Genomic DNA, 27,530 nt, shown 5'->3' with positions numbered 1-27,530 from the left:
AGAGCGTGGTTGGGAGTATCTGGCGACTAACGCAACAGCGGTCTGGCAACAAAGCAGCACTCCAGGCCTCACGTACAGGCCCTTTGATTTGCTGAAGCGAAGAGTTGAACTGCGATTTCCCTCATCCGTCTTGGGATAATCCACGCCTCTGCTCCCATTATTGCGCATGGCTCTCAAGCCCGACCGGGCATCATGTTGCAGCACAGCTCCGCTGACCTTGGCAGTTAGAAGGACAAACAGTTGTTCACTTCGTCCAGTTTCTGGGCATCCGATTGAGCTAGACAGCCGCCCTGGCGTGCGGCTCACCGACTTTACAGCTTGAGCCAGAATTAACGGAATGGGCGCCGAGTCGCTATCTGTCAGGACAACTTGTGGTTGCGCCGATAGCTGGTGGGTAAGGTTTGCATGCCACGGGGGTCGACTGCCCGGGAGCAGGCGTTGACAAGGTCGTTGTTCCAGGTAATCCCTGGACGGCGATCAAGCGGGTCCTGTAGTGACGTCTCGAGTCAGGGCTCATTATCGTATATGCAGCAGTCGGAAACTACTCATCCTGTATTTTCAGGTGTTCCGTCCCCAGGAAATTTGACCATTGGAAGGGTGCCAGGCCGTTGCCACGTGCCCCATGATTGATTGCAGCAAAATTGGTACCTGTGGAGCCAATGTTTAACATGATAACCTGCAATTTCGATTCGTTCACCTTCAGCTTTTTCTATAGCTTGTTAAAAATCGTGTTGGCAGCATGGCTAGTCCTTGCTGTCTTGGATGATGTTCCGCCAAGTGGGGCCATACGGGAACCGAGTCTAAAGATCCACATCCTTCGAGCAAGCAATTTCATCACCCGGACAGCCCCATATCAAGGAGGCAGCGGAGACTCTTGTTTAGCACGCTTGTCGCTCTCGGCCATTGTGTTTTATATAACCCCATGGCCCTGGTTTGTACCGTCATACCGCCAGAGTTGCATTTCTAGGTAGCCACTAGTTTTGATTCGTCCTTGGAGGCAATGGGTATCGACTATGTAGGAACATCGATATCATGGAGCATTACGGAGAACTACCCTTTGGGATTCCCGACACAGCCCGTTGCGACCATGGCCGTCACGAGAGGCCAATCAAGCGGTCCGTGCGTAATATTGTTACTCTGGAGTTGTTGTTGTTGCGACTCACATAGTACTGTACGCAAGTTGAATTTTAACGGAGTAATTGGTGGCTTTCTCACTGGCTTCCTTGGAATCGCGCAGGAATTTATGGACCAAGAGATTGGTAAACCCAGACAGGCACATAGCTGGTTTTCTCCATCCACATACCTTTGTGTAACGTTATCTCCCGCCGTTATTTCGTCTTTGAGTCCCCGGACTGTGACTGATTCTTCGCAACGGCTCTGATCTGGTTTGGTCTATTTGCAGTCTGGGGTCATAGGCCTCTGAAGAACAAACAAGACAAAAAATGATCTCACAAACAACTCAAGAGTTACTGGAGCGGTATACTGGCAAGGAGGTGCCGTATTCATTTAACGGCGGGTACGTGTGTTTAAGTTACGCCATTAGCCTGGTTGGGACAGGCACCACACTGGAGTTGATCAGAAGAAGAACATCACATAGGGGAATGCATAACATGTAAGTAAATTCGGCTGCGTTTCTTTTGCATTTGGTCTGTCCATTATAGCTAAGCAATGTTGTCGTAGGTCACTACTGGTCGGCGCTGCTATTGCCATGGGTGGTATTGCCATTTGGTCCATGGTAAGTCCAACTCTACACTTTAAACGGCGAGATGTAGAGGGTACGATCCTATTCGAATCATCGTTCCCTAACATGACATACGGTCAGCATTTCATCGGGAACAGAGCTATTGATATGCTGGACGGCAATGAAACCTTCCAAATCACCTACTCCACTGCTCTGACCTTCACGTCACTCCTCGTCCCAATTCTTGTCCTCATCCTTGCATTCCTCAGTATCAGCGGCAATGGCAAAATTCGATGGTGGCGAATCGGTCTCGCGGGATTACTCTCCGGCGATGCAATCTGCGGCATGCACTACCTTGCTGATTCATCTATAACCAATTACAAAAGCTCCTATCAACTTTCATATCTTATTGGCTCCGTTGTCATTGCCGTGTTCGCTAGTACGACTACACTGGCGTTGTTTTTCGTTTTCGAAAGTAGTTGGAAGAATGCATGGTGGAAAAGATTGGGATGTGCAATGGTTCTTGCAGGAGCTGTGTCTGGCATGCATTGGTGTGCGGCTGCCGGTACGAATTATAGACTCTTGAAGGTTACGCGAAGAGAGGGGATGTCTCGACAGGACGCTATGATTGTGGTGATTTGCTTGGTGAGCTGCATATCGTCAAATTTTTGATTCGTGGAGGTATGACTTGTGGTACTAACCTTGCAAAGGCTATTTGCGGAGGCATAGCGATGACTGGTCTGGCAGTGTACGTCAGTTGGGTCAGACGCGACTATGCCAGCAAATCGCAACAAGTAGTTCTCGCTGCCTGTGTCTTTGATAAAAAGGGCCGTATCATGGTTAGCCAAGACGGTTACTTGCCCAGCGAAGTCGTCACTGATACGTATTTACCGAAAGTCTGTCGCCCCGAAACACTCTTGTATCTTAAACAGGTCATCGTATTAATCCTCATTAATACAGTCCAATGATGATTACTTCAATACCAACCACCCGTTCTTCCACTGGATGTTCCTCGCTTCCCGCAACTGGAACACAATCAACACAGTCATGAGCAAAATGGTTGACCACATCTCTCTCCTTGCACAAAGCAACAACGGCAGAGTCAGCGTCAAACTCGTTGGCGAGGACGGAGTCCTAGTCGAGGACTATGACACCATCCTCCGGGAGCTGTTCTGTGTAACTGCCAACGCGCTTGCCGACAAGACCAAAGAGACGCTTAACAACGTCGGTGTGTTATGGGACGAAATCTTCGTAACAGGCGAATCGTCGAGGCATGTCGCTCCCCGCCACCGGGTCTTAAATAGCGATAAATTCAGTCTGCACAGTTTTGCTGAGAAGGGTGACTTCCAGCAACACAACGCTGAAGACTACGGACAGGGATATCTCATGTTCCTTGTTCGTACGGTCAATGACAAACGAGATATTGAGAAGCTTGAAGCCTCTGGGTATCGATTTGCTGAAGTCCATCGGGCAGTGAGTTCTATTCGGTCGAACATGCACATCGGGACTGCAGATCTAGAGTCTCGACTTCGCAACATGTCCAACCAGAAGGACAAGATTACCATGCGCACTCCACGGGTCCATGTGGGCATGTTTGCTGTTCGCGCTCGTCCGGACAGGGGCGGATTTGACGTCCTTGCTCAAAAAGCAGCCAAGGATTTGCTTCCTTCTGTGGCTATGCCAATGGACCACCTTGAACCGAGGCATTCTGAATTCCTAAATTGCATACGGGGCATGACACTAGCCACTATCTTGCTGAAGCTTGAAAAGCAAAAAATGCTTGGTTCGCCACGAGAAATGTTGTTTGTGTCCGATCTCCGAGATGCCGTCTCTGGTCTGAGAGTATTGCTCGACAATGAGCTTTTTGACCATGCAACCTTGTTACCAAGGGAGGTTCAATTGCCTTGCTCTGGCAACGAAGGAGGTGAATTCCAATCAAAACGCACACTCATCGTATTTAAATTCGTTGTCCCTATTCACACTACTATTGTCTCGCCTCAATGCGAGTTCACCCCACTTAGTCTGTTCAAGATGCGTCAACTTGCGCGTGAACGCTCCGCCCACGTCGAGTTTTCACACATGGTACATCGTGACATTTCGTCCGTTATGCACCAAATGTCACCTGAGCGTCCTAGCATCATGTCACGGCTTCCAACCAGGTACATTTCGGGAGCTCTGGAGAAGGTCAGAGACCATTTGCGTGGTCACGAGAGGCTTGGAACCTTGCCTCCGTTGTCGTCTGCTAGAAGTCAGGAACAGTTCTCTAACTTGGCATCGCATCCTAGCTCCATACACCGAGGTGAGGAGCGAAGTTTTGAAGATGTACCACAGACGTCGTCAGCAAGTAACTATCCTGCCATAAAGGAACCAGACGGCTCCTCACATAAAGCCCAAAGCCAGCGAAAGAAGTTCCAAGTCTTGGGAGGAATTATGGTATCGCAAGAAGTGTCAATCAATGTTCAAGAAGTATATTATATACCTGTATCAGTTTCTCCCCGTATGCGCTGTAGCTAACCATTTGGTCCATAGACACAAGACAAAGAGCAAGACTTCGACTCCTTTGAACAAGATGGCACTAAACCAGCTACTCTTCGCTCCCGAGAAGGCACCGAAGACCAAGTAGAAAACTCTTACACAGCCACCGCCACAGGTGCAATCATCTCCGCACAAGGCAGGAAGCAAAAAGCTGCCTTTGTAGATGAATTGCTTGCTCTAAGTGTGCTGGCAGACAAACGGACGCAGAAACAGAAGCTGGTTTTGGAGATAGACCACATATGCGACAAGCTTTCCTATTGAAAGCCTCGACGCATACTTCATCACTGCATAGATAATGTTTAATCTGTTACGACGTCAAGTACTCTGACTGTCCAAGACCCAAGCCAAATCAAATTAGATCAAATCTGATCTTTCTCTTTCCAAACCAGCTCAAGTTGGTGTATTTATTTGCAAGCCTGTCCCCAAGGCAATAGGAAAGCGTAGATACATAGAAACGGTTTCCGACTCTCATGACTGACCCCAGTCCAGGGTTCAAAGTCACTACACACCACTACACATTCGGGGATATGGAATGGATATGGATGATGACTAAGATCACGGCCGTGGTATGGATGGATATGTATCCATAATGGATGTGAGTCCACATGTGGCAGGAATTTCCACATTCTCAGTATGGTAGTAAGAGTCCGTGGTCAATCCGACTCTTGGCCTATCGCCGTTATTCCCTCGATGGCTCCGTCAGAATTTGGTCCAACTGGCCGATCAATCCTTCTCGTAGCCAGCTGCGTAATGTTTGGCATAAGCCGATTGTTGAAGCGTCTAGTCGATTCCGAAGCCTCGTCACCATATGTCCCGCTACGGAAAATAACCTCTCGCACTCCGCAGACATAGGCGCCACAGTAAGTAAATCCAGTGCCATCCTGCTCAGTTTCGGGTATTTGAGTCGCCTACTGTGCCAGTATTCGTATGGATCAACGACTAAGGCGTCAGAATCGTCTATGTTGCGCTGCCACTCATCATACTCGTCAAGATCCAGGCCCACGACGCAAGGTGATGAAGGAGACGCCCCGGGAGACGCGTCGCTAGCCTGAGTCTGCGGAGTCAGCCCTTGTTTGCTGTTACGCCAGGCTGTAAACTTGTTCTTTGACGATTTAAGACGCTTCCCTGGAGGCAAATCACAGTCTTGATCCTCGGAGAACAACTTCTTGTATTCGACTTCCCACAGTTCCTGGACAACTGCCTTGGCTTTGGTAATCCATAATCGTCGCTTGCTATCATCGCCCCACAGATCGTCGAATAATGCCCAGCGGTAAGCCGGGTGCAGAGCCGCCGCACCGTAGACCACGGGACTATCGTTCAGGTGCTGATAATATTCGTCGAGTTTCATCCAGCCTAGGTTAATATTAACAGCGAGATACTCAGAGTCTGGGAGGGAAACAGCGATCTTCTTGGCAGATTCGAGAGACTCGAGAAGATATTCATACGCGTGGAGAAGATCCCAGCTGGTGCCTTTGGGCCGCGGCTCGTTAGCCACATGAAAAACTATAGTACAGACCGACTGATCCAGGCAAAGCTTACCGGATAATGGAGGCTCAATCTCATCTTGTTGAACTGCTTTTCGGTGCTGGCCCTGTCCATCACCCTCCAAGGCTTTGACTACCAGCTGAAAGTCTAACAGGATGTCACGGAGCGCCTGGATCACACGCCAGTCGTTGCTTGTAATCCGATTTTCTTCCCTCAAAAAGAATGGCATCCTGGCTCCTTTCCTCCCCAACCCGCCTTTTGTGAGATTAGCTTTGTTCCACTCACTCAAGGCTCGTTGGATGAAAGGGTCATAAAACGGCCGCAAAACGAGAGCCCGGTCGATCATGGCTAGCTGGGAGAGCCAACGAGTTGCGTTATCTACCACAACCCCGACAGGATCGTGGGTCTGGATCGCTGGGTCATCGGAAAGTTGGGATTCGACTTGCTGGACTTTCTTCAGGACATCGGTCCAGATATCGGATCTATTGACCTCCTACGATATAGTTTGCATAAGCCACCAAAACCTAAATGTACAAGGGTATGCATGATGAAGTTTGCTTACAACGGCGAAGTTATGCCATTTACCTACTGGGCCCCTTTTGCGCCACTGCTCATGTTCCCTCGCCGCCATAAGTTGACCATCGTAGATCTTTTTCTCAAACGCGTCTGGATCTTGGCCAAAGAGCATGTGTTTCACCACTATATTGACAACATGGCCAATGCAGCGGACCCAGCGCTTCTTCCAGTTGAATCGCAGCTCACGTCCGAGTATTTCCATAGTTGTTTTGTTATTCGACGCGTTGTCCAGCGTGAAGTAGCCCAGCTTGTGCTCAATCTCAAATTCCCTGACGATATCGAGTATCTCTCCGGCGATGTTCTCGCCTGTATGCCGGCCAAGCAGCTCTGGAAGGCCAAGAACGCACTTCCGGGGCCTGTTATCCAGACTCCTGAATATGCATGTAACGCCGTAAAGAGCATGCCTGTTGCCGGACCGCCATCCATCAAACTGGATATGAATCTGGCCTGGGCTCTTCCGAAGTGTCTCTCGTACAGCCAACCTATTCGCATTGAACTCTCTTACAGCGATCGCGCGCACCGTTACATCGGATATGTGAGCTTCTGTAATGGAAACTGAAGGGTATAGATACTCGAAGATCGCTCGCAGGTCAGGATCTTTCGCCGTGGTAAATGATCGATTCGTGTTAACAATCCAGTGGACCATCATCTGTTGAAATGTGGTTTTATTAAACCGCTTGATTAGTAGATTCGTTATTTCCTGATCGCGTGTAACCTCTGGATTTAATTGCAGCAGCGTTGCAATTGAGCGGGCAGGCGTTTCAGCGGTAGAGTTAGGACACTTCCTTTTGCCAGCAGGATCGACTATGCCGTTGTGGTCTTTGAACAGATGGCCCTCAGCATTCTGTAAGCCCTTATGGTTGTAATTCTTCGGTCTGGGATCCTTCCGTTTTACACACAGACAACAGACCCAGCGGCGTTCTTTCGTCGCGACATTCTGAATATCACAACCAAATTGATAGACCCATTGTCGCGTCTGGCCATCTCTTTCGGTCAGTGTCCAGCCACGGAAAATGCGGAACAGACGTTCTTCATCTTCTTCTGTTCGATCTGGGATCGCCACCGTCAATTTTTCTCTTGCAGAGGGTAAATGTTGCCTATAATCGGGTTTATTATCACCCATCATTATTCGATTATTTACAACTGAAAATCGGGTGGCATCAGACCGAAACGGCCGCCATGGAGCAAAACTGAGTCAAGGTAGTCAGACGCAGGGAACATTGCGAGGCAATACAACATGCGCCGAGTCGAAGGCACAGTAGGACTGATGAGGAAATATGAGGAAAAGGTCCATTGTCAGATCCACGGTTCATGCAGCTCTTTTTGGTCAGTCAGCTCGTCATCCATGAGCGGCGCCGTAGCTGAGGTCAAGTGAGCTGAAGTGAGCTGAAATTTGGTGTCTCAGACCAGTTAGCAAGTACTTCAAATTTGCCTCATACACTATGCGTTTATTAGGTATTTCTTAACCCCCGGATGAAATTACCATAATTTCCACCATTGACATATGTGGCCGGGGTTCCGTGGAGTGACAGAAAGCCACAACATGGTCTGGTGGCATGGAGTGCAATTGAAATGGATCCATATGTGAGTCCATATGTGGACTTTCGTGTAGTGACTTTGAACCCTGCCCCAGTCTCAGCTTGAATAAAGAGAGTGCAGGCTCTTCCTTCCACACCCTCACCACTTCTTCAGCAGCAGAAGCACTGGCCCATTTTGAATCCAGATAGCCAAGTGCTGCGGTTGTTCCGGGTCACGCTGGTAGGTGCAGAAGATATGTGGTCAATGGGCTGCTGCGGGCTCATGCTCGCGTGAGAGGAGTAGCCACCAGGGGACTTGAATGTGTCATGCGCGGGAAGGGACGAAAGACGTAACTTGCTTGACTTCTGAGGCTTGGCCACCGCTCCATGTTGGCCGTAAATTGCCCTGGTCTGAAGGTTTGTTGTTGCATTTTTGTTCGACGCTGGCAGTACGGCTGCCTGTGTAGTTGCCGGGTAGTCCATTTTGCCCTGAAAGTTCAGGGTGACTACAAAACGATGAAAACTTGAAGGTGTGAGAAGAAGTCTCTCGGTCGAGCACGGGTTAAAGCGAGCAGCGAGCTGGGCACTATTCTTGTCGGCTTAGTAAATACGCCCCAACAGCAGAGGATAATGTCGAAACAATCTAAATTCTAGATGTTGAGTGAGACGCTGCAGCTAGGGAACAGCCAGACTACGTCGGGGGTGCGTGCCTGAACAGATTTAACGATGAGCTTAGGGTCTGGCGGACGGTTCGTCGGGGAGCGACTTGTAGGAGAAATAAATGCTCTCTTTTTTAAGACAGTACTCGTGCCACGCCCCACTTTATTGGGAACTCGCAAGCTCGCATAACCAGACCACCAATATAACCAGAATTTCCAACCTCTGATGTATTTTCCACTATTCTGCCCACCAACTCTTGAAATTTTGGCTGGTCGTAATGGAGTCGCGTATTCAAGAGGCTCTTCAGTACTTTGAGGATTTTCCTGGCGCAAAAGTGGCCGCGGTTGCGCGGTTATTCCACGTGCCGCTTGGCCGACTGCGATATCGACTAGAAGGCCGGCAACCTAAGAAAGGCGCTGCCGGCCACAATACACTGCTGACGCGCCCAGAAGAGCTTGCAGTGTGTAGATATATTGACCGGCTTGACAATGTAGGCTTATCTGTGCGCAAGGAATTTGTGCGGGACGCGGCGAATCTAATCCTGCGCGAGAGGTCTTCCAAGGCTAAGGCTGGCAATCCACCTGCAGTTGGCCAGCACTGGGTCTCTCGCTTCCTTACACGGTACGGTTACGACAGCAAGAAGCAGAAGACGCTGGATTCTAACCGCCAGGTTGCAGAAGATATCGACAAGGTTAACCAGTACTTCCAACGGCTCCGGGAGATTATTGAAACCCATGGCATCACCCCTGAAGACATCTGGAATATGGACGAGACTGGGTTCCAACTTGGCGTAGGAAAGGATCAGTTGATTGTGACTAAGCGAGAGCGAGCCCACTACCTTGCCATTCCTACGAACCGTGAATCAGCTACTGCTATAGAGGCTATCTCGGCAGCCGGGCGCCACTGCCCTGGTTTCCTCATCATGACTGGATCTAAGCACATGGCCCGTTGGTACGCAGAGTCTGTGGGCTTGGATGAAGATACTGCGCTGGGTGTTTCAGAGACTGGTTACTCGAATGACGAATTGAGTCTTGAATGGATTCGGCATTTTGACAAGCACACGGCATCAACAGCTAAAGGACTGAAGCGGTTGTTGATCCTGGATGGCCATGGCTCGCACCATACTAAGGAATTTATCGAGTACTGTGACAACCACCACATCATACCTTTTGGCTTACCGTCGCACTTGACACATATTCTTCAGCCACTAGATGTGTGCGTATTTCAGCCGCTAAAACATTACCATGCCAAGGCGCTGGATCTGGCAGTTCGCGACGGCTGCACTAACATCACCAAGCTAGAATTTTTGGCTTCTATTAAGGATGTACGCAACCACGCCTTCAAGCGTAGTACGATCTTCTCTGCATTTCAGAAAACTGGAATCTATCCATTCAATCCACATGTGGTCCTACAGGTCCTGGAGTCTCGGCAACCACACAATCCTACGCCTGAGCCGCAGTTTCCAACTGGATCTTCACCATTCGAGACTCCTCTAACCTTGCGGCAAGTTAACAAGCTAGCCAACAACATTATGGAAGCTGTCGACGAATTCCCAGACTTAATGGCTTCAATATCTACTGATATAGATCGATATGTTCGGGGGACGCTTGCCATGAGCACGGAGCTAGTGCAAACAAAGAGAGATCTAGGGCGCACCAAGTTGGCCGAGACGGTGGCTAAGCGGCGCAGGGCAATGAAGAATAAGACCTTACAGACAGGAGGAGTGCTTACAGTGGCAGAAGGCCGGCGTATGGTGCAGCGAAGGGTTGACGCAGATCTGGCGGCGGCAAGGCGACGTGTGCAAGCAGCGGAACAACGGGCGCGCAATGGATACAAGCGGTGGTTTGAAGCAACTGCCAAGGAAGCTCGTAAGTGGAGGACATCTGGGAGGCTAGAACCAGCGGCAGTTTATGAAACGGACCGCCGTTGTAGGTTGTTGAAGCGATTCTAATAAAAAATGTTGGAATTCTGGTTATATTGGTGGTCTGGTTATTTTGGTGGCCAGCACCATCTTTAGGTGGTGCGAGCTTGCGAGTTCCCAATAAAGTGGGGCGTGGCACGAGTAGAATGCAGGTCAATGGTTACAACCTGGGCTTGTCAATAAAGGTATCCTCTACTCTAAAGCTCAGTACATGAGCAGCACGCGGAGAGGTAGCTGATACCATGACCCACTCCCTCTTTGCCCCTTCCACTTGATCCGCCACTAGCTCCAGTCGAGAAGCACAGTACCCACCAGGCACCTGCCTTAATCGTGGGCACTGAGTTCGGCGTACTTAGGGGGTCACTCCAGGCTGCCGTCTCCCTGCCCCCATCTGGTCCGGTTAGGTCCATGTCTGGTCACTTTGCGGCACTGGCCCAGAGTAATCGTGCCGCATCCACGCCTCAAGGCCACGACGCCTCAGATCAAACCAGACACCTACTACTCAACCTCAACTTCCGACATTCCTACTTTTTGCCCACGCTCTTTCTCACGAAACGCGCCCAGCCAAGCCATCCTTGAACAGGGTCTGCGGCTCTTCTCACCCTCTCATTCTAAACGTATGTTCCCAGCGTTCCTGTGCACATTTGTGCCTTGAGACTCGTCCGTCTGGGAGGCCCAGGTTCCATTTGACGACACTAGAGTCGTTTTGCTGGCGCGGAAGTCATCCAAATTCTAAATTCTGCGGTAGTTCTAACCACAGCTGCACCAGGAACACACATAAACGCCTGTTTAGAGATACCCCATCGAGTTTTCAGATGTGTTAGACCGAATCACATTCGCTTGTGCTGCTTCCTCGGGCCACTGCCATCGTCGTACCCCTTTGCTCTACGCCATGAGATTTGCGCCATGGGCTGGCCTCCTTGGCCTTGCCGCCATTTCCCATGCTAGCCATGTTCCCAGGGACTACAATAATAATGACTACTATGTCATACATATTGATTCGACTACGTCTCCAGAACAAATTGCGTCTCGTCTGGGTTTGCGACACGAAGGCGTCCTCGGCCAACTTTCAGATCATCACGTTTTCCGCTCACCAAAGGCCGAGCACGACATTGTCAAGAGAGAGCTACTGCAAAGTAAGAGGAGGAAGCGGGGACTAGGAGATCGCGACGTTTTGGACAGTGTGTTGCTCTCTACGAAGCAGGAGACTCGTCAAAACCTGCATAAACGTGTGATTCCGCCACCTCCTTCGGGGTTGATTTTGCCGCGCGACAATAACAAACCCGTTGAGTGGGCTATCAAGAAACAGCAAACAGTCATGTCCCAGCTCAATATCCGCGACCCGATTTTTACCGAGCAGTGGCACCTCTTTAATCCCATTCAGATTGGCCACGACGTGAACGTGACAAGTGTTTGGCTAGAAGGGGTTACGGGTAAGAACGTCACTGTTGCCATCATCGATGATGGCCTTGATATGAACAGTCTGGATCTCAAGGACAACTATTTCGCAGAGGGTTCTTACGACTTTAACGACCATGACCCTGTTCCCGCTCCTGTACTCTCTGATGATCGCCATGGCACTCGATGCGCTGGAGAAATCGCAGCAGTTCGCAATGATGTTTGCGGTCTCGGTGTCGCGTATGAATCCAAGATTGCTGGCATTCGGATTCTCAGCAAGCCTATAAGCGATGCTGATGAAGCTGAAGCTATGATGTACAAGTACGACAAGAATCAGATCTATTCGTGCTCTTGGGGACCCCATGATGATGGGCGAACCATGGAGGCCCCTGGTGTTTTGATCAGGAGGGCTATGCTCAAGTCCATTCAAGAGGGCCGAAATGGACTGGGATCTATTTATGTGTTTGCCAGCGGCAATGGTGCTGCCAGCGATGACAACTGCAACTTTGATGGATATACCAACTCCATATACAGCATCACAGTCGGCGCCGTCGATCGAGCTGGCCGGCATCCATACTATTCGGAGCATTGCTCTGCTCAGCTCGTAGTCACCTACAGCAGTCGTAGTGGCGACTCCATCGTAAGCATCAACATGCTCATTCAATGATCTATGCCACATACTAACAAATCCTAGCACACAACTGATGTCGGAGAAACCCAGTGCGCAACTGGTCACGGCGGAACGTCAGCCGCTGCTGCGCTCGCTGCTGGCATCTTTGCTCTCGTTCTGGAAGTTCGCCCGGACCTAGGCTGGAGAGACATGCAGTACCTTGGCATGGACACTGCCAAACCTGTTGCTGACGAACATGCCAACTGGCAGCAGACGGCAATCGGAAAACAGTTCAGTCACGTATTCGGCTACGGCAAAGTTGACTCCTATGACCTCGTGCAGAAAGCCAAGACTTGGAAAAAGGTCAAACCCCAGGCTTGGTTCTTTTCTCCTTGGCTGCATGTGAAGAAGGCAATCCCAGAAGGAGATCACGGGTTGATTGTTAGCTTTGACGTCACGGAAGATATGCTGAAGAAGGCAAATTTGGAGCGGCTGGAGCATGTTACTGTCACAATTAACGTCAACCACACTCGACGTGGTGACCTTAGCGTCGACTTGATCAGTCCGTCAAACGTGGTCAGCCACATCGCGACTGCCCGCAAAGATGATAGCGCCAACAAGGGCTATGAGGATTGGACGTTCATGAGCGTCGCTCACTGGTAAGTTCCATCCCTCTGTGATTGCGTCTCTGCTCTAACAAGTTGTATGTAGGGGTGAAAAGGGTATCGGGAAGTGGACCATCGTCGTCAGAGACACCAAGAGAAATGAACACCAAGGCACATTCGTCGACTGGCACCTGAAGCTGTGGGGCGAGGCCATCGACCCTGCCAAAGCCACCAAGCTACCTATGCCGTCGGCACAAGATGATGCTGATCACGATAAAGTTGACATTGTGACGGCGCCAGCGGCTACGTCTACCCTCGGCAGCCAAGCCGACGGCACCAAGACTCAGGCGGATAAGCCTACCGACCACCCTGAAAGACCTGTTAAACCAAGCGCTACGTCAGCTGATGAAAAACCTTCTGCTGAGGAAGCTTCCGCAACCGCAACTTCTTCGTCATCGTGGATTGACAAGTTCCCGGCTTTTGGAGGATCGAAGACCGCCACAGTGTGGGTAGTTGGTGCGGGTAGCCTGATTGCAGTCTTCTGCATCGGCTTGGGTATCTACTTCTGCATCGCTCGTAAACGACAACTTCGAAATAACTCCCGCAACAACTATGACTTTGAGCTCCTTGACGAGGAGGAGGGAGACGGTTTGAACAGCCAAGAAAAGAATGGCCAAGGAAGACGAACTCGGGGCGGCGAGCTGTATGATGCTTTTGCTGGCGCAAGCGACGATGAGGAAGAGTTTGACGAATACAGAGATCGGTCTGCAGAACGTCTGGCCAGTAATGAAGATGAAGATAATCAGTACGTCGTAGGGGAAGAGAGCGACGATGACGACGGCCACGGAAGACCCGAATCAAGACCCCTTGGCGGAGGAAGCCGACCGTAATGGTCGGACATTGGCGTTACGGCGTGTGCAAGAAAGGTCATTTTGGCAGTTGGGTGGCAACAAGGCCATGAAAGTCAGTTGGACCATGTTTGCTTGATTTTGGAATACGCTGCTTGCTAAAGAGTTTTTTTGTTCACCTGCATGGGGTCAGCGGAGTTTGAATGTACCACCAGCACGGCATCTTGCCTACTTAGCATTATGAATAGATTATTTTGTCCCTCTGAACATGATGTCATCGTTGGATATAGTGAAAGCGCACTGAATTGGAATTACTGAACCGTTTCCATTACCGATCTGTCTAGGATGAATACATAGTAAAGACGGGTCTGGATTGAGAATTGCTATGAGACTACTCGCCAACGCCAAGCCGAAAATTGAAACCGCAACGCCTAATCTTGTTGAGGTGTTCCAAGCACAGAAATTACGCAGCTACCACGCCCTCCTTCTCCATTTCTTTGATATAACTCTCCCAAAGACCAATTACCTCCCCGTAAAACGCGACATGCGCATCCGCCAAACCCCCCAATTGGGACTTGAACTCCGCCCTACTGCACGAAGGGTTTGTAGTGATAGTACGGGGTTTTGATGATTGAACGGGACCCACATTGCCACATAGGCTCTGGTGATTGAATGGGACCCGTAGAACTCTCCACGCGACGCGGGTGTGACCCATGTGCTTCGGCCAGGAAAGGAAATGAGTCGTCAACTTCCAAGGCATGGCATGACACCATCTTCTTTTCGTTCTGCCCCTTCACTTCACTCAATATACGTCGAGGCTAGCAATCACGCCAGCCTTGATTACATCGCTAGAACAAAAGCAATGGAGGCCGAGAGTGTACTTAAAGCTCTGAACCTGTTTTATGATTCTCGCCATAAGGCCCTCATCTGCTACGATGAGAAATGCCAGCGCGCTATTTCCGTCGAGCGTGGCCGCCCTACTGACCATCTTCGGGCTATACATAACATCCCGCTCGGGGCGAGGCAGAATCTTTCACAACTCCTAGATCAGCTAGATTTGTACGAGCCACATTTGGTCAAACCCCTAGGCGACGGGACCCCAGCACATCAGTACCTCAAGATATATGATGGTTATCGCTGTCCTCGGTGCGACAAACGTACGAGAGACGGCCAGGAGGCACGGAAGCATCGGTGTTGTCATGCAGCTGACGTCGGCGCCGCCAGTCGCAAATCCAATCGCATGGAGCAAGTCTACCTTCAGATTTGGAACCCATCGAGGAATCAACGGTACTGGATCGTCGAGCATAATGGATCGACGACACGACCGACCCAAGATATGAAGAGGAGACTGGACCATGTTTACACCGTGAAGCAACGCGAGCTAAACCGTTTCCGTCGGTCGGTCGGGCGACGACGACGACGACGACCATATAATAATTGGACGGGTTGATTCGCCGGCCAATCCTAATTCGAGGTTATCATTTGGTGAAGAGAGTCCATGGGTCGCGAGGACAGGCTGGGAGGAGATGTTTAACAACAAGGATCGGCAGATGCTCTCAGCCTTAATCACAATTCCACGCCGAGCATCTGGACAAACCCCATCATCGCCGCCGCCGTTGCTCTTGGCACGGCGCGGAGTGTGCGAGCTGCAGGAAGATTTGGTAAGCAGCGCAGAGGACGAATTGAAGATAGCGGCAATCTTAAAGCTAGTGAATCCGATGATGGATCGTTGCGAAGAGACTGTGCGAAGCACCAACCGTAATCTTCTGTGCTGGCTCAGAAGCGTCCGACTTACCTCACCTTCACAAGAGCCATTTACTCTGGTACACCAGCCGACAAGCACGCTGAAATATCGTCTGCTTTATCGGAAACTTATTTCCTTCATTTTTCGCGTGTATCGCCTGGACGAAGGCACGCGAACGAGAATGATTGGGTTATCGCTTGGAAACCCCATATTGCATTTCCTGGACGCGATATGGCAGAACAAATGCTGGAAAACAACAAATCACATCACCAAAGCAGCCGAACATGACTCTACAGTCGAATTCGACGTGATATCGGAGTCTGAAGGCGGCGGAGGCAGCGGGACGTCTAGCGACAGCGGAGAAAGCGACGATGATGACAGCGAAATGGAAGCCTACACCGATGGGAGTATCCGCGGCGAAGCATCATCACAGTCGGACGGAACAGGCATCGCCGTATTACGTCCAATGCTGCACAAGCCAGGAAGTTGTGAGACGGAGGAAGTACTAGAGCAGCTCTTTGGATTGAGCTTGGCACTGTCAGAGGACGTCCCAGTAGATGGAAAGCCAAGTTCGATGGTGATGGTATTCTTCAGCGGCATTCTAGGGTTCTCAAAGGGCCGACAGAGCTTCCTGCCGGCTCGAGCCTTCACTCCCCATCTTTCTGCCCTCATTTATCACCTGCGTCTATTCTGCATAGAGAAGGCGCTCCCACTTCGGCCCTATCGCATACTTCAGATCGAAAAACGGCCCTACACCGAACAACTGGAACGCTTACAAAAGATCCGCAAGCAGTTGACTGTGCAAGGACCGCAGTCACCGTTTGATGAATTTTTCACCCTTCGAAACTATAGGCGTGTGGCAGCGAAGTCAGACACGCCACCGTTCTTGCTATACTGGAGTGACGACGGTCAGACAGTGCACTGGAATGGCTCTAAGACACTGACAATGGGGGACTTCAGACTCTTGCAGGAATACTTTACAACACAGGCCTGAGATGTTTGCCACGAGTTGATGTTTAGCTTTGAGCCCTACGTGGATCTTGCCGGTATCAGGGATGACATGACAAACTTGACAGCAGGATATTCCTTTGTGACGGATCCCGCAAATAAACTGGAAGGGGCGTATCTTGAGCTGATTGAGCGTGCATCATCTAGAGGACGCGATGATTTGATCGCGAATGGAAGGTGGAAGTGGAAGCTAGTCGACCAATACCTGAAGCTGGAGGAGCAGTTTCGAACATATCTCGGCTTGGCAATACAGGGCAATGCGCAACGAGCGAGGTGGACTGAGCTGCTACAGCTATGGTGTGAGAACGGCGAGTTTGGCCAGAGGGGAGTGTTCAGTGTGGCTAACAGACCGACAGACCCACACCGGCCCCTTCGGTCTGTCGGTCTGGCCTTGTCGAGGCTCCCGGTCGGTCGGTCTAGGACTGTCTGACTTGAACAAGCCGGTCTGTCTAGGTCTGATAGTCTGATCCCGAAATTCTACCGTGCTGCTACAATGGGATTATAACCGTCCGAATAAATCTCATTAGGTCCATAAACATTCATTACTACGCTACCTGCCCTCTCATTAGCCAGTGCTTTTGGAGTTGATCCGCCTCAACCACCTCAGGCGCTAGCTGATTGCGCTCATCCGTGATCATTTTTTTTGTCTGACTGAACACCCTCTCACATTCAGCACTCATGCCAGGAATTGAGAACAGGTCGAGCGCCATTCGATACAAAACTGGATATTCCAACTGATGTTGGTTCCACCATTCAAGAGGGTTGGCAACGTCGAGATCTTGGGGGTAAATTGGCCGTGTCTGGAATAGATCAAGCTCGCTAGTTGCCTTGACCTTCTTTCGCTGTGTATTCAAAGAGCGGATTGACCATTTCCCAAATGAACTGTAGTCATTAATATCGGCTTCGATCTCATCAGCTTCGTCGTCAAAAAGTTCCACTTGAGCTTGGGTTTCGACGTCAGCCTGTCGTACATATTCATCGAACATGCTACCCACAGCAGACTGCATGTCGCTGTACCACAACGGCTTATCCATCACAATTTTCCAGTGCCTCTCTCAAAGTAGTCATACCCATAAGATGGGTGAAGCGCTAATGCCGCTCGGTAGACTGGCGTACGGTCCGTTTTGAGGTAATAGTCTTCAAGCTTCGTCCATCCGCAATCAATTCCCGACTTAACATGGGACGGCTCCTCGAACTGAGTTTCCTCCGCGGCCTGTTTAAATTTGACGAACAAATAGTCCATTGTCTTAAGGGTCTCCCACACCGCACCATGCCCGCCCTCTGCCTCTGGATTGTTGGCGTTACCCTCCATCGTCTTCGTAAGGATGTAAAACGGCTTTAGGAAGTCACGGAAGCGCTCTAGTTCAGCCCAATCCGCAGCGTTGAGAAAATCCTTAGTTAAGTCACGGTGGACGGGATCATGTTTGGGCTTTTGCCAGCGAGATTGATAGAGCTCTATGGCACTGCGCAATTCCAGTGCTAGGAGAAGCCAATACTATGTCAGCGGATGTCTAATGGAGATGTCCGGCCATGTAAGCATACCACGATTGATCATATCGTAAATGGAGTTCCAGCGTGTCTTGCCATCAACAACAATCTCCAATGTAAATATTGCGTCGTCCCCGGCGAGCTCGGTCTGTAAACGCCGAAGCACCTGTCGTCGCTGGTCCGTCCGTCGGATATAGGTGGAAAGGTTGTGGAGTCTGCCGATAGCCCCCTTCCTGGCCCAAATCTCGAAACTAAATTCGTCCGTAGCCCCACGAAGCTCCGCCTCGAACTTACTGACGTTTGACCCAAAGATGACAGCGCGGACAACCAGATTGATAATGTGGCCTACGCAACGCAGTCGACGCCGGCTCGTGTCCATTGGGAACCACCTCGCAAGCGTCTCTAGGCAAGTGTCGTTACTTTCGGCATTATCAAGCATGAAATATCCGAGTTTGGAACCTATTTCGTATTTCTCGATTACCTCCTTGATATACGAGGCCATATTCTCACCAGAGTGTGGCCCAACTAGGCGCGGCAGTCCAAGAAGGACATCACGTTTTTTGCCCTGGCTATCCACAAAGTGGCCAAGAACGCCAATGTAGTGGAACCCGTTGGAAGCAGTCCAGAGATCAAAGCTAAGGTGGACGCAACTCTTTGCGTCCTTGACGAGATTAAAGATAATCTGCCGCCGAGATTCGAAGGCTTGACGGATCCACGAACAAACTGTTGTGTGATGCTCGGGAAGTAGCTGACTCGCAACCTCCCCGCCGTTCGTAATCAACCACCGTAGCCGCTCGCTTGATGCTTGTCGGAAGGTGACATCCTCTAGGATGACCCAGTCCACGAAACGAGATTTCCATGACCTTTCGTCAAAGTGGGAGGCGAGCTGAAAGCCTAGACTAGTCTGTCGCGGCAAAGGGCGTACAGAAGAGGACGCGGATTTGGCCGCTATGGTGAACGGAGTCGCCAAGCATGGACTCCTGTCACCAAATTCAACGATCTGGTGCTGACGGACTAGGTGTCTCGCGGCATGAGCTGTCCCAGAGGAGGCGTACAAAGCCGTCGAATAACTCCTTTTTTCGTGGCAGAGCCTGCAAAGCCAGTAGCGTACTCCCCCGTGCTCTAAATTGGCTCCATGTCGATATATCCAGGACTCTTTCATATTCGTGCCGACAACCCGTCTGTGACGCGGTCTCTTTTTGGCGCCAATGAGTCTTCTACCGCAGTGCCATATGTTCCCCCAGTCAATATGGAACTCGCATTGGGATGTATCGTCTGCTGCAGCCTCTGGGGTGGTACTGGTCGGAGTCTGAGGTAGATCGAACACAAGAGACTGGGGTGTAGATGACACGGGGCTCGACGCTCTGCTAGAAGATATCATAATTCGGTATCAACGTAATGTACGGAGCACGACATTCATTTTGCAATAGTTTCCTGCAAGTGCAGACGCGTCAGTGCGTAGACGCGTCAGTTTGAGCATATATATTTCCACGGCCGAGCTGGCCAGTGGTGGTGGCACTGAGACAATTGCCCAATTAGGCACAACACCCAGACCGACTCAGACCACCCCAGACCGACTGGCCTCGCCGGTCTGACGGTCTGACGAGAATGGCCGGTCTGTCAGACGGTCTGTCTGTTAGCCACACTGATCTTACGTGGGCAATGATCAGCTTCATGTTTACGTGAGGGTTCTCAATCCTTAACGATCTCGAGATCGATAAATCTGAGATCGATAACTAACGATCTCGATATCGAGATCGAAATCGTTAAGGCTTAACGATCCAGGATCGTTTACAGCACTGAGGAACTGGCATTATTCTTGACACAGCTATTGATGTGGATGTAGAAAATACTACGCCACCCCTAGCACGTTATAGCTGTGGGTGCAAGGGGTACGATCATCCGAAGGCTGGGAGTCCTTGGGCCAGGCAACTATTAAGCCATTACATTAGGTAGTTATCTAGTTACGCAGAGCCGTGGTCCGTTCTATATGGATTCCGTGTAAGAACGTGTCGTCTCCTATGCCGCTCATCTCTCATCTTCATCTTCATGCCCTCTGGTGGAGACTCGTAAAACAGGTGACTACGATCAAAGGGCGCATCCAGCATCAGGCCCTGGAGCGTGTTCACGCGAGAGACAGCTACGTAGCTCAAACCAGTCTGAAAGTCCCTACAGGAGAGATCTGTGACAATCACATCTTCAGTGATGCTTTGCGACTTGTGAACAGTAATGGCGTAGCATACGATCAGGGGAAACTGGGTGCGAGTGCAAAGAGTGGCTCCAATGAGGAAGTCCCTGTCTACTGGGAGGATCGGAACAATCTTCCTGCCATCGGGGGTGGTCAGGAACACCGGCCCGCTGTATTTGTCAAACTCCATCATGATGACGCAGGGAGGGTCTTGGATTGGATCAGCCCCAGGTTCCCAGCCAATGTCGTAGACTGTACCGCGAGCGCCGGAGGCCAACTGGCTGCCAAAGGTTAGACGTTAGCATCAGACGGGCCCCAATGCATATAGGGATCTGCTTTGCAAGGTTGCCTGCCTTGCCGTCAGGGGCCGCAGCCGCACCAAGTCCGACATTCTTAGCCTTGACTTGAATGACTGGCCGGCTGAGGCGATCAAGGTGGTAGTGATTATATTCGTTCACCCTATCTTTAGTGGCGTATACTCGTAAGGCGTTGGCGAACTTGGCGACCTCTTGATCATCTAGCTTTGCCTGTACCCGACCGGAAAGGAGCTTACAGGACTCCACCGATAGTTGGAGCAGCCGTAATTCCCCGAGAGCTGTGCGAAACGCCTTCTGTTCGTCGCCCCGTTGCCGCTGGACAATTTTCAAGAAGACCGATTTATCGAAGTGTCTATACGCGTTCCTGCCTTTGATCTCCACTCCTTGTACCTCCTTGTCGTAGTAAAGCGGCTTCTGCAGCACGGGGGGAAGTTGAAAGAAGTCGCCAACCAACAGTATATTTAGTCCACCAAAGAATTCCTCATTCCTATTCGGGAACGCTTCGCGGAGACGGTCATCGATCCATGATAGCTGACGCAGTCCCAACATGCTCTTCTCGTCGATGATCAGGTACCTGATGTCCTTCAGGAGCTGGGCCATGTCAGTGGGCGACAGGGGCTTGAAGTCCTTGTTGATTGGGAGGTGCAGCAGGGAGTGCAAGGTGGTGCGCGATATTTGATTCCCCGCGACGCCCGTTGGCGCGGCACGCCAAACGGGTGTCCCTCTCCACACAGCTGCGGCTTGGAGGTGCGCGGAGAGCAGATTAATGAGGTATGACTTCCACCATCTACATGAAGTAACAACTGAGAAGATTCCTGGGTCAAAAAGTGGTACATCACCGTATCGTAGACTAGGCGCTGATCTCGATTTAGAGAGTCGCGGGCTTCCAAGGGCTGATGATCCACGTCAAGGTCAAGGCGGTTTCTCGACTTACGTTGCTTCCAGTAGTCGCCGTTGAGAATTCCATCATCAGCATACCGTCCAACGTGAGGGGTCCAATCATAATCGATGTCAATATCTCGGCAGCCGAGCACGTCGATATCCTCTTCCTCCAGCGGGCGGTCCGGAAGCATGCGGGCGAGTTCATGCCAGTCCTCGTCCGCAACAGGCTCTTCGTGGGCCTCTAGTTCGAATTCATCGTCCTCTGCCCCCAGTTCATTTGTCTCTGGTAGCCCATAATGATCGTCCGCATGGGTGTCGTGGTGCTGCTCTCTGCAAAACTTGTACGCAGCCGCGAAGCAATCGAACCGATGCCCGTCCAGAGTGAGCAAGTCCTCTGGAGAGCGATGTGGACGAGACATCATCAATTTGACACGGCAGAAGTCATTAAACTGGGGAGATGACTCCATGGACCTGTATCGAGGGAAGTAAGACAGGACCCTCTTCTTCGCCTGAGTAGCGAGTCTCCACCACGTCTTGAGATTGTACGATTGCAGGTATTCAAGGTAGGTTATATCTTCATGTTGGTCATTCCTCTCCAGATATTTCCTGTAGCTCCCAATGGTCTCATGGACATCTTCGTCGACGCGATAAGAACGCGCATGTTGCGCCAACGGACGGCAGTCCACTGCGACCACCAACCGTGTGCCTTCTTGCAGAGGAATGTTGAGCAGCAGATGGGAAATCTCCTGCGCTGAGTAATCCCTCTCGGCAATCAGCTTATTCATAAGACGTGAGGAGAATGACAATAGGGGCTGACGGTGTGCTGTGTGCGGCAAAACCTGGTCTGCAAGATTGCAATAAGGTTCCATCTTCTTCTCGGATTTGCTGCAATACTTCGCAGCGTACGTAATGACCGCCTGTAGGCTGGTGCACGGAGATATGTCGATATTGGCAAGCCAGCCTAGGACAATGACAGGATTGAAGTGGTTCATGATGTTGTCGTTGCGGGCCGCCTCGAAGACGTAGTACGACCTTCCCTCCTTCCTGATAATTGCGGCCAGCTCCCGCAGAGCGCGAGGGAAGTCGAACCGACACTCCCTCTCTGGACTGGCAACATTGGCTGCCTCGATGTCTGCGGCAGCCCCTTCCATGTCCCTTGCCAGGTCGCCGGTTCTCTTCCTCACACGCAAGCAGTACGTGGTATTGCACTTGTGACGCTGGCAACGGTTGACAATTTGCGAGAGTCGCAGGAATGTCATCTCGATGCTTAGGGGATCCACGCTCAGCGGATTACCCTCACCCTGAGGCACAGCCCTAGTCGGCTCGGGGTTAATGGCAGTGATGTGGAATCCCCACGTGCGTGCAAATACATCACGAGCGGCTTCATCCTCCATGTCGGTTCGGGGGCAATTTTCCATCCAGTACAAGCCATGGTTGTGCGGACTACCACGCCCTTGCCATTCGTACCGATCCCAGTAATCCGTGATGTTGAACTTCTTCCGCAACACGATATCTCGAAAGAGGCAGCAATGTGAGGATTCTGCCGCAACAAGTACCGCGACAATGCCATCCTCTCCGGCTCGGACGCGCGCAGCCATTCTCCATATCGGGGCATGTGTTGGTAGAGGCTCCGCCAGTGCAAATCGGCCGGGCTAAATGTGATAAATGCGCCAGGACAGCCCAGGCTATAGGCATACGCCTCGAGGTCCTGCCTCTTCCTGTTCCAAAAGGGGCGCGTACCGCGAATCGACACTGCATGCCTAGTGATCGAGTTTATCAGCGCCTGCGCCTCGGGGTCATCGCTGTGTTCGAGAGCCTGAATAAGCTGCTCTCGCGTGAGCGGTTCGCGGGTGCCATCATGTTGCTTCACGAAGAATTTCGACCGCGCCCGTGCTTGGGACCGCATCAGGGTGTTGAATGCGACAAAACGGAAGGTTGGGTGCCGCGCAAAACGCCCGTCGTGCCACCGCATGGCGTGCTCGATGTAATCCTTGTACTCAATCGACCGCAAGCGAGGCTCCACAAAGTCGGCTCTGCCGTCCGGGAAGAGGCAGGGGAATGCCAATGAGAAAAGGGCATGAGAGCGATTGAACTCATTGATCGGTGTGTGCCGTATATTCGGTAGCTGCAGCTCGTGCTGCGCCTGCCCTTGAGAACCTGTTGCAAGCGGCTGCATTGCATTTGCTTCTGGCTCGCCAGCGAGAATAGACCGCAGAGCATCGAGCTCCGTGTCCTTGGCCAACAGGTCAGGCACCGCAGCCGCGTCCTCTAGCTCAGGCTCTGCCTCCTGATCTTCCTCCGGTCCCACGTCGGCAGCCTCCACTTGGCTTTGGGGGATGGCGTCCACCACATTGCCGTCCTCGGGCAGTTGGCTCAGTCGCTCGTCGTCGATGATGATACATCGATAGCCAGGATGATGATGGCGGAGGTAGTCAAGCCATATCATAACCGCCTGCCGGCGCAGACGGAACTGGCGGGTAAATTGCCGGCTGAGATTGGCGTGTGACGACGTGTTGGCAGGACGCAACAATACCGTGTTCAACTCCCGTGGCAAAAGCGGGAGCTGGTTGTACACCAAGCCAACTTCGCGAAGAAAGTGAACGACATGCCCCCGATACTTGTACTGCTGCCCTCGCACCAGCATGATGTTCACATGGACGTGGACGCGAGCAATCAATGCCTCTTCCGTAGGCGTGAGCTCAGGCAATCGGGTCGGTACGGGGCCGAAGTCAAGATGATTTTCGGCAGAGAAGAAGTAAGGCTCGTCGGGGCCACGCTTCCCATCCCTTCGATAGCAACGCGAGCAAATGCCGTCATAATCTATTTCCATCTGAAACCAACACTCGCGACATCTGCCGCAGTATTCCATCTGATCATTGTCAAGCTTAGTCCAGAACTCGCGCAGGGTGGCCTTATCGCGGTCAGTCAAGGCGGAAGCGTCAAGATCGCCATTCCACACCGGATCTTGTGCATGGAAGACCGCCAATTCTTCCGGTGGAATCATCACTGGACTACGCAGACGTCGTGGCGGTCTCGACGATCGTGTTCGTGTTTCCCTCCGAGGCCTTCTTGGCCGCCCTCCTGTGCCTGGAGCGGGACCACGGCGGCCACGCCTTGGTTGTGCGGACGGCTGCAGCGGCCGACGGCGAAGAGGGCTTCTGCCCACAGAAGCATTGTCCCTATCACCATCCTCGTCTTCTTCACCCGATTCAGAGTCCGGCTCGATTCCCAATTGCTCGAGATACCTGCGTGGACGAGCGGGAGAGAGCAGCACGTTGGCATAGTCCTCAGCATCAATATCAGGCTCTGAGAACTGGTCCCTGTCGTCTCCTTCCTTAGATAGCAGACCCCAACTTGAAACCCACCCGTCCGTAGTGGATCTTGGGTCGCATCTATGTCCCATGGTCAGCCCGAAGATAATGCCAACCACAGCACAGGGATATATACCTTCTCCAGCAACCTCTGAGCCTTGAAAGCTGCCCAACTGAGATATTGTGGGCGTCAGTGATACAGTTTCCCCTACACGGCGTCGCGAACGATGGTCGCGCTGGATAGCGGCCAGCTTGACCCTCGCCCCGGCTGTGGAAGGGTCATCTTGCGAGTCCTTCCCCCCTTTGCGGTATCTATTTGCCAAGTAAGCGTGATCCACACTGGTTGTACTCCCTCGGACAGTAGCTGAATCAGACAGTGGCACGATCGGATGGGTCGTTCGCTGCACGGCGGGTGAGGGAGCCAGTGTCCGGAAGAGCTGTGAGCCTTGCTGGGTTGGCGGCAATGGCGTCCCCAGCTCTACACGCGGCTGGCTTACCGAGGCTTCAAATAACGTACTCGCTGTATGGCATTGCCGTACCCTCTCCGACCATGTATGCTGGGTTCCGGATCTGTCATTTGGAGGCGATAGAGCAGCATCCTCTTCTGTTCTCTTGAGAGCAGGGCTCTCGCTTGAGGAAGGGCCGACAGAGAGGTTCTTCAACGTCTGGATTGCGTCCCTGGATCTGGAACGCTTCACTTAGTTGGCGCTGAAGGTCTTGCGAGTGGGGAGACGGAGCTGACATGAGAGTTGCACTGGTTACGACAGTCCAAGCAGTTCTTGGTGCTAACAGCAGATTTGCGTTTGCTTACGAAGTCGCCAGCCGGGTTTTCCTCGCCACAGCGGGCACAGACAACGGAAATCAAATCATCTTGAACCCGTGAATAAGCAAACCCAGAACTCATTATGCCATGAAAGATGTGAAGGGGCCTTGCGTGGTGAAGTTTCCAGGCGAGGCAAAATGTTAGCAAACAATTCAGGGCAAGGTGGCTAGGCTCCACTTTTTGGGCAGCGTCGGCCAGTTGCTCCTCGTGCCTTGAGGAACGAAAGGTCTCTATGCTCTACCCTGTGAAGACTTTGCACGTGATCTTTGCCCTCTCGGCCAATCACATTTGGCCCTTTAGTGCTCCGAAATCTTGATGAGTCGCTATGGGTCCTCTCGCACTACTTCTTCCCCTTGCCGCAAGAAACTCGCGTTTTTTCCGGGTATATCCGGGTACTAGGGAGGCCGAGTCGCTAGAGTCGTCCATTCTTATACGCTTGGTCCCGCTGTATTTTAGCTTCGACCATATCGAGCACAGGCCCAGTGTCACGGGCTATGCCCGATGCTGTGGACCCGGCTCTGCCGGGCCCGGAGCTTCGGCGCCGTGCAGACGGTCGGTTGTGTAATTGGATTAATTTCGCCTAAGTTGCCACTGCAACTTAACTGCGCAAGCTCGAGGCGAGCCTCGAGCTTGCTCTTCTCCTTTCTTTCTCCCTAGCTTTAGATAGACAATCATACGGCACCCTTATGTTGAACAAACAGCGGCGCAGCCCCTTACATATCTAAAGCTCAATCAATCTACTATCGCGGAACCTGTCGCATGACCGCTATGATGGAGCAGCAAACACAGTCCGGTGATAGTCCTACGTCCCAGCACCAGTGGATCGACCATCGTATTCATGAAGCGATCAATGCAAGCTTGGGGCCCTTGCAAGCCCAGTTGGCGGCGTTAACGCAGCATCTCGCCAACAGCACGACGGCGCCGCAACCTCAGGAAGGACTTCAACCACCGCTTCCAACGCGAACGCCAAGCGAGAGCTTGTTCGGCATCGATGCTGCGCAGCTTCCGCAACAGTCAAATGGGAGCCCTAACAAGAGGAAACCATTGCCAAACCCGCCAAAGTACAATGGCTCCCGGAAAGGTTATGCGGCCTGGGCAAGGCAGATGAGAGACAAGCTAGAACTCGATGCACACTATTATAACGGGAACCGAGACTTGTGGTATCTTATTAATTCGTGCCTAGAAGAAAAACCACAACAGGTCGTGGCCACGTTTTACGCGGCAGGTGGGCCAGGCGGCAATTTTGACCCCCACGAGTTAATGCGATACCTTGACCGCACGTATAAGGACAGTAATATCCAGTCACGAGCAGCGACCTCACTGAGGACTCTACGTCAGCGCGAAGATCAGTCGCTGGCCACATTCCTTCCCCGGTTTGAACAAGCCTTGGCGGAAGCAGGGGGAGGCGACTGGCCAGACAGCGCAAAGATTGTGTTCCTTGAGAACGCCTTAAGCTCGCAACTGCAACGATGCTTGGTTACTGCGCACCTACCCACGTTATATCAGGAATGGCTAAGCCGAGTTCAGGAAATTGCTGGGAAACTGGAGAAGCTAGAAGCCCGTGGAGGTTCCGTGCCAAAAGAAGAGAAGGCTCGCTCAGGAGGTTATCAGCATGGCCAACATTCATCACAGGACCAGGACGGTGACATAAAGATGGCGGGGGTAAACAAGACTGCCGAGAAGCCAGAATTGCCGCGGAACGAACGACGGTGCTATCGTTGCGGGCGGACAGGCCATTTTGTTGCGAGTTGCCCAGCCCAAGTGGTGTTTCCAGGAAATCAGAAGAAAGGCAAGGCTAAAGTCGGTCGGGCGAGCAAGCCCAAGGCGTCAGACAGTTCGGAACCCACGTCCGAGACGAGTGAAGATGAAGGGGCGGGAAAAGAATAGCCTCGAGGCGAATGCGGGCCTCGGGGCCAACCAAGGCGGACATCCA

At 51.8% G+C, this 27,530-nt stretch overlaps 9 protein-coding genes across 9 annotated transcripts; 5 read left to right on the top strand and 4 right to left on the bottom strand.

Annotated features, from left to right (window-relative positions):
• Positions 1–1,442: 1,442 nt before the first annotated feature.
• On the top strand, positions 1,443–4,477 carry VFPPC_18413 (hypothetical protein; the record flags this gene model as incomplete). Its single annotated transcript, XM_018290029.1, has 6 exons — positions 1,443–1,516; positions 1,681–1,735; positions 1,823–2,326; positions 2,392–2,577; positions 2,642–4,147; positions 4,211–4,477. The coding sequence occupies 6 exons, from the start codon at positions 1,443–1,445 to the stop codon at positions 4,475–4,477; spliced, it is 2,592 nt and encodes an 863-aa protein (XP_018135903.1).
• Positions 4,478–4,895: 418 nt separating this feature from the next.
• Positions 4,896–7,400, bottom strand: VFPPC_18414 (hypothetical protein; the record flags this gene model as incomplete). The annotated part of the gene is made up of 3 exons (XM_022430029.1): positions 4,896–5,686; positions 5,756–6,194; positions 6,264–7,400. 3 exons carry the CDS (start codon positions 7,398–7,400, stop codon positions 4,896–4,898), a joined length of 2,367 nt encoding a protein of 788 aa, XP_022284953.1.
• A 1,331-nt stretch (positions 7,401–8,731) lies between these two features.
• VFPPC_18415 (DDE superfamily endonuclease domain-containing protein) lies at positions 8,732–10,405 on the top strand (the record flags this gene model as incomplete). Its single annotated transcript, XM_022430030.1, has 1 exon — positions 8,732–10,405. The coding sequence occupies one exon, from the start codon at positions 8,732–8,734 to the stop codon at positions 10,403–10,405; it is 1,674 nt and encodes a 557-aa protein (XP_022284952.1).
• Positions 10,406–11,267: 862 nt separating this feature from the next.
• On the top strand, positions 11,268–13,878 carry VFPPC_12613 (KEX1 protease precursor; the record flags this gene model as incomplete). Its single annotated transcript, XM_018290416.1, has 3 exons — positions 11,268–12,413; positions 12,468–13,042; positions 13,095–13,878. 3 exons carry the CDS (start codon positions 11,268–11,270, stop codon positions 13,876–13,878), a joined length of 2,505 nt encoding a protein of 834 aa, XP_018135904.1.
• Positions 13,879–14,638: 760 nt separating this feature from the next.
• Positions 14,639–14,839, bottom strand: VFPPC_18416 (hypothetical protein; the record flags this gene model as incomplete). Its single annotated transcript, XM_022430031.1, has 1 exon — positions 14,639–14,839. One exon carries the CDS (start codon positions 14,837–14,839, stop codon positions 14,639–14,641), a length of 201 nt encoding a protein of 66 aa, XP_022284951.1.
• Positions 14,840–15,362: 523 nt separating this feature from the next.
• Positions 15,363–16,574, top strand: VFPPC_18417 (hypothetical protein; the record flags this gene model as incomplete). The annotated part of the gene is made up of 1 exon (XM_022430032.1): positions 15,363–16,574. The coding sequence occupies one exon, from the start codon at positions 15,363–15,365 to the stop codon at positions 16,572–16,574; it is 1,212 nt and encodes a 403-aa protein (XP_022284950.1).
• A 559-nt stretch (positions 16,575–17,133) lies between these two features.
• VFPPC_18418 (transposase-like protein) lies at positions 17,134–19,457 on the bottom strand (the record flags this gene model as incomplete). Its single annotated transcript, XM_018289892.2, has 4 exons — positions 17,134–17,138; positions 17,256–17,599; positions 17,659–18,067; positions 18,131–19,457. The coding sequence occupies 4 exons, from the start codon at positions 19,455–19,457 to the stop codon at positions 17,134–17,136; spliced, it is 2,085 nt and encodes a 694-aa protein (XP_018135811.2).
• A 583-nt stretch (positions 19,458–20,040) lies between these two features.
• Positions 20,041–25,678, bottom strand: VFPPC_12586 (ATP-dependent DNA helicase PIF1; the record flags this gene model as incomplete). Its single annotated transcript, XM_018290404.2, has 5 exons — positions 20,041–20,541; positions 20,654–21,438; positions 21,516–23,062; positions 23,161–25,458; positions 25,530–25,678. 5 exons carry the CDS (start codon positions 25,676–25,678, stop codon positions 20,041–20,043), a joined length of 5,280 nt encoding a protein of 1,759 aa, XP_018135905.1.
• A 687-nt stretch (positions 25,679–26,365) lies between these two features.
• Positions 26,366–27,484, top strand: VFPPC_18419 (hypothetical protein; the record flags this gene model as incomplete). Its single annotated transcript, XM_018294884.2, has 1 exon — positions 26,366–27,484. The coding sequence occupies one exon, from the start codon at positions 26,366–26,368 to the stop codon at positions 27,482–27,484; it is 1,119 nt and encodes a 372-aa protein (XP_018135906.1).
• Positions 27,485–27,530: the final 46 nt, after the last annotated feature.

The sequence above is a fragment of the Pochonia chlamydosporia genome (assembly GCF_001653235.2).
Source record: "Pochonia chlamydosporia 170 chromosome Unknown PCv3seq00015, whole genome shotgun sequence".
Classification (NCBI taxonomy): Eukaryota; Fungi; Ascomycota; class Sordariomycetes; order Hypocreales; family Clavicipitaceae; genus Pochonia; species Pochonia chlamydosporia.
This window is presented reverse-complemented; position numbering and strand designations above follow the sequence as displayed.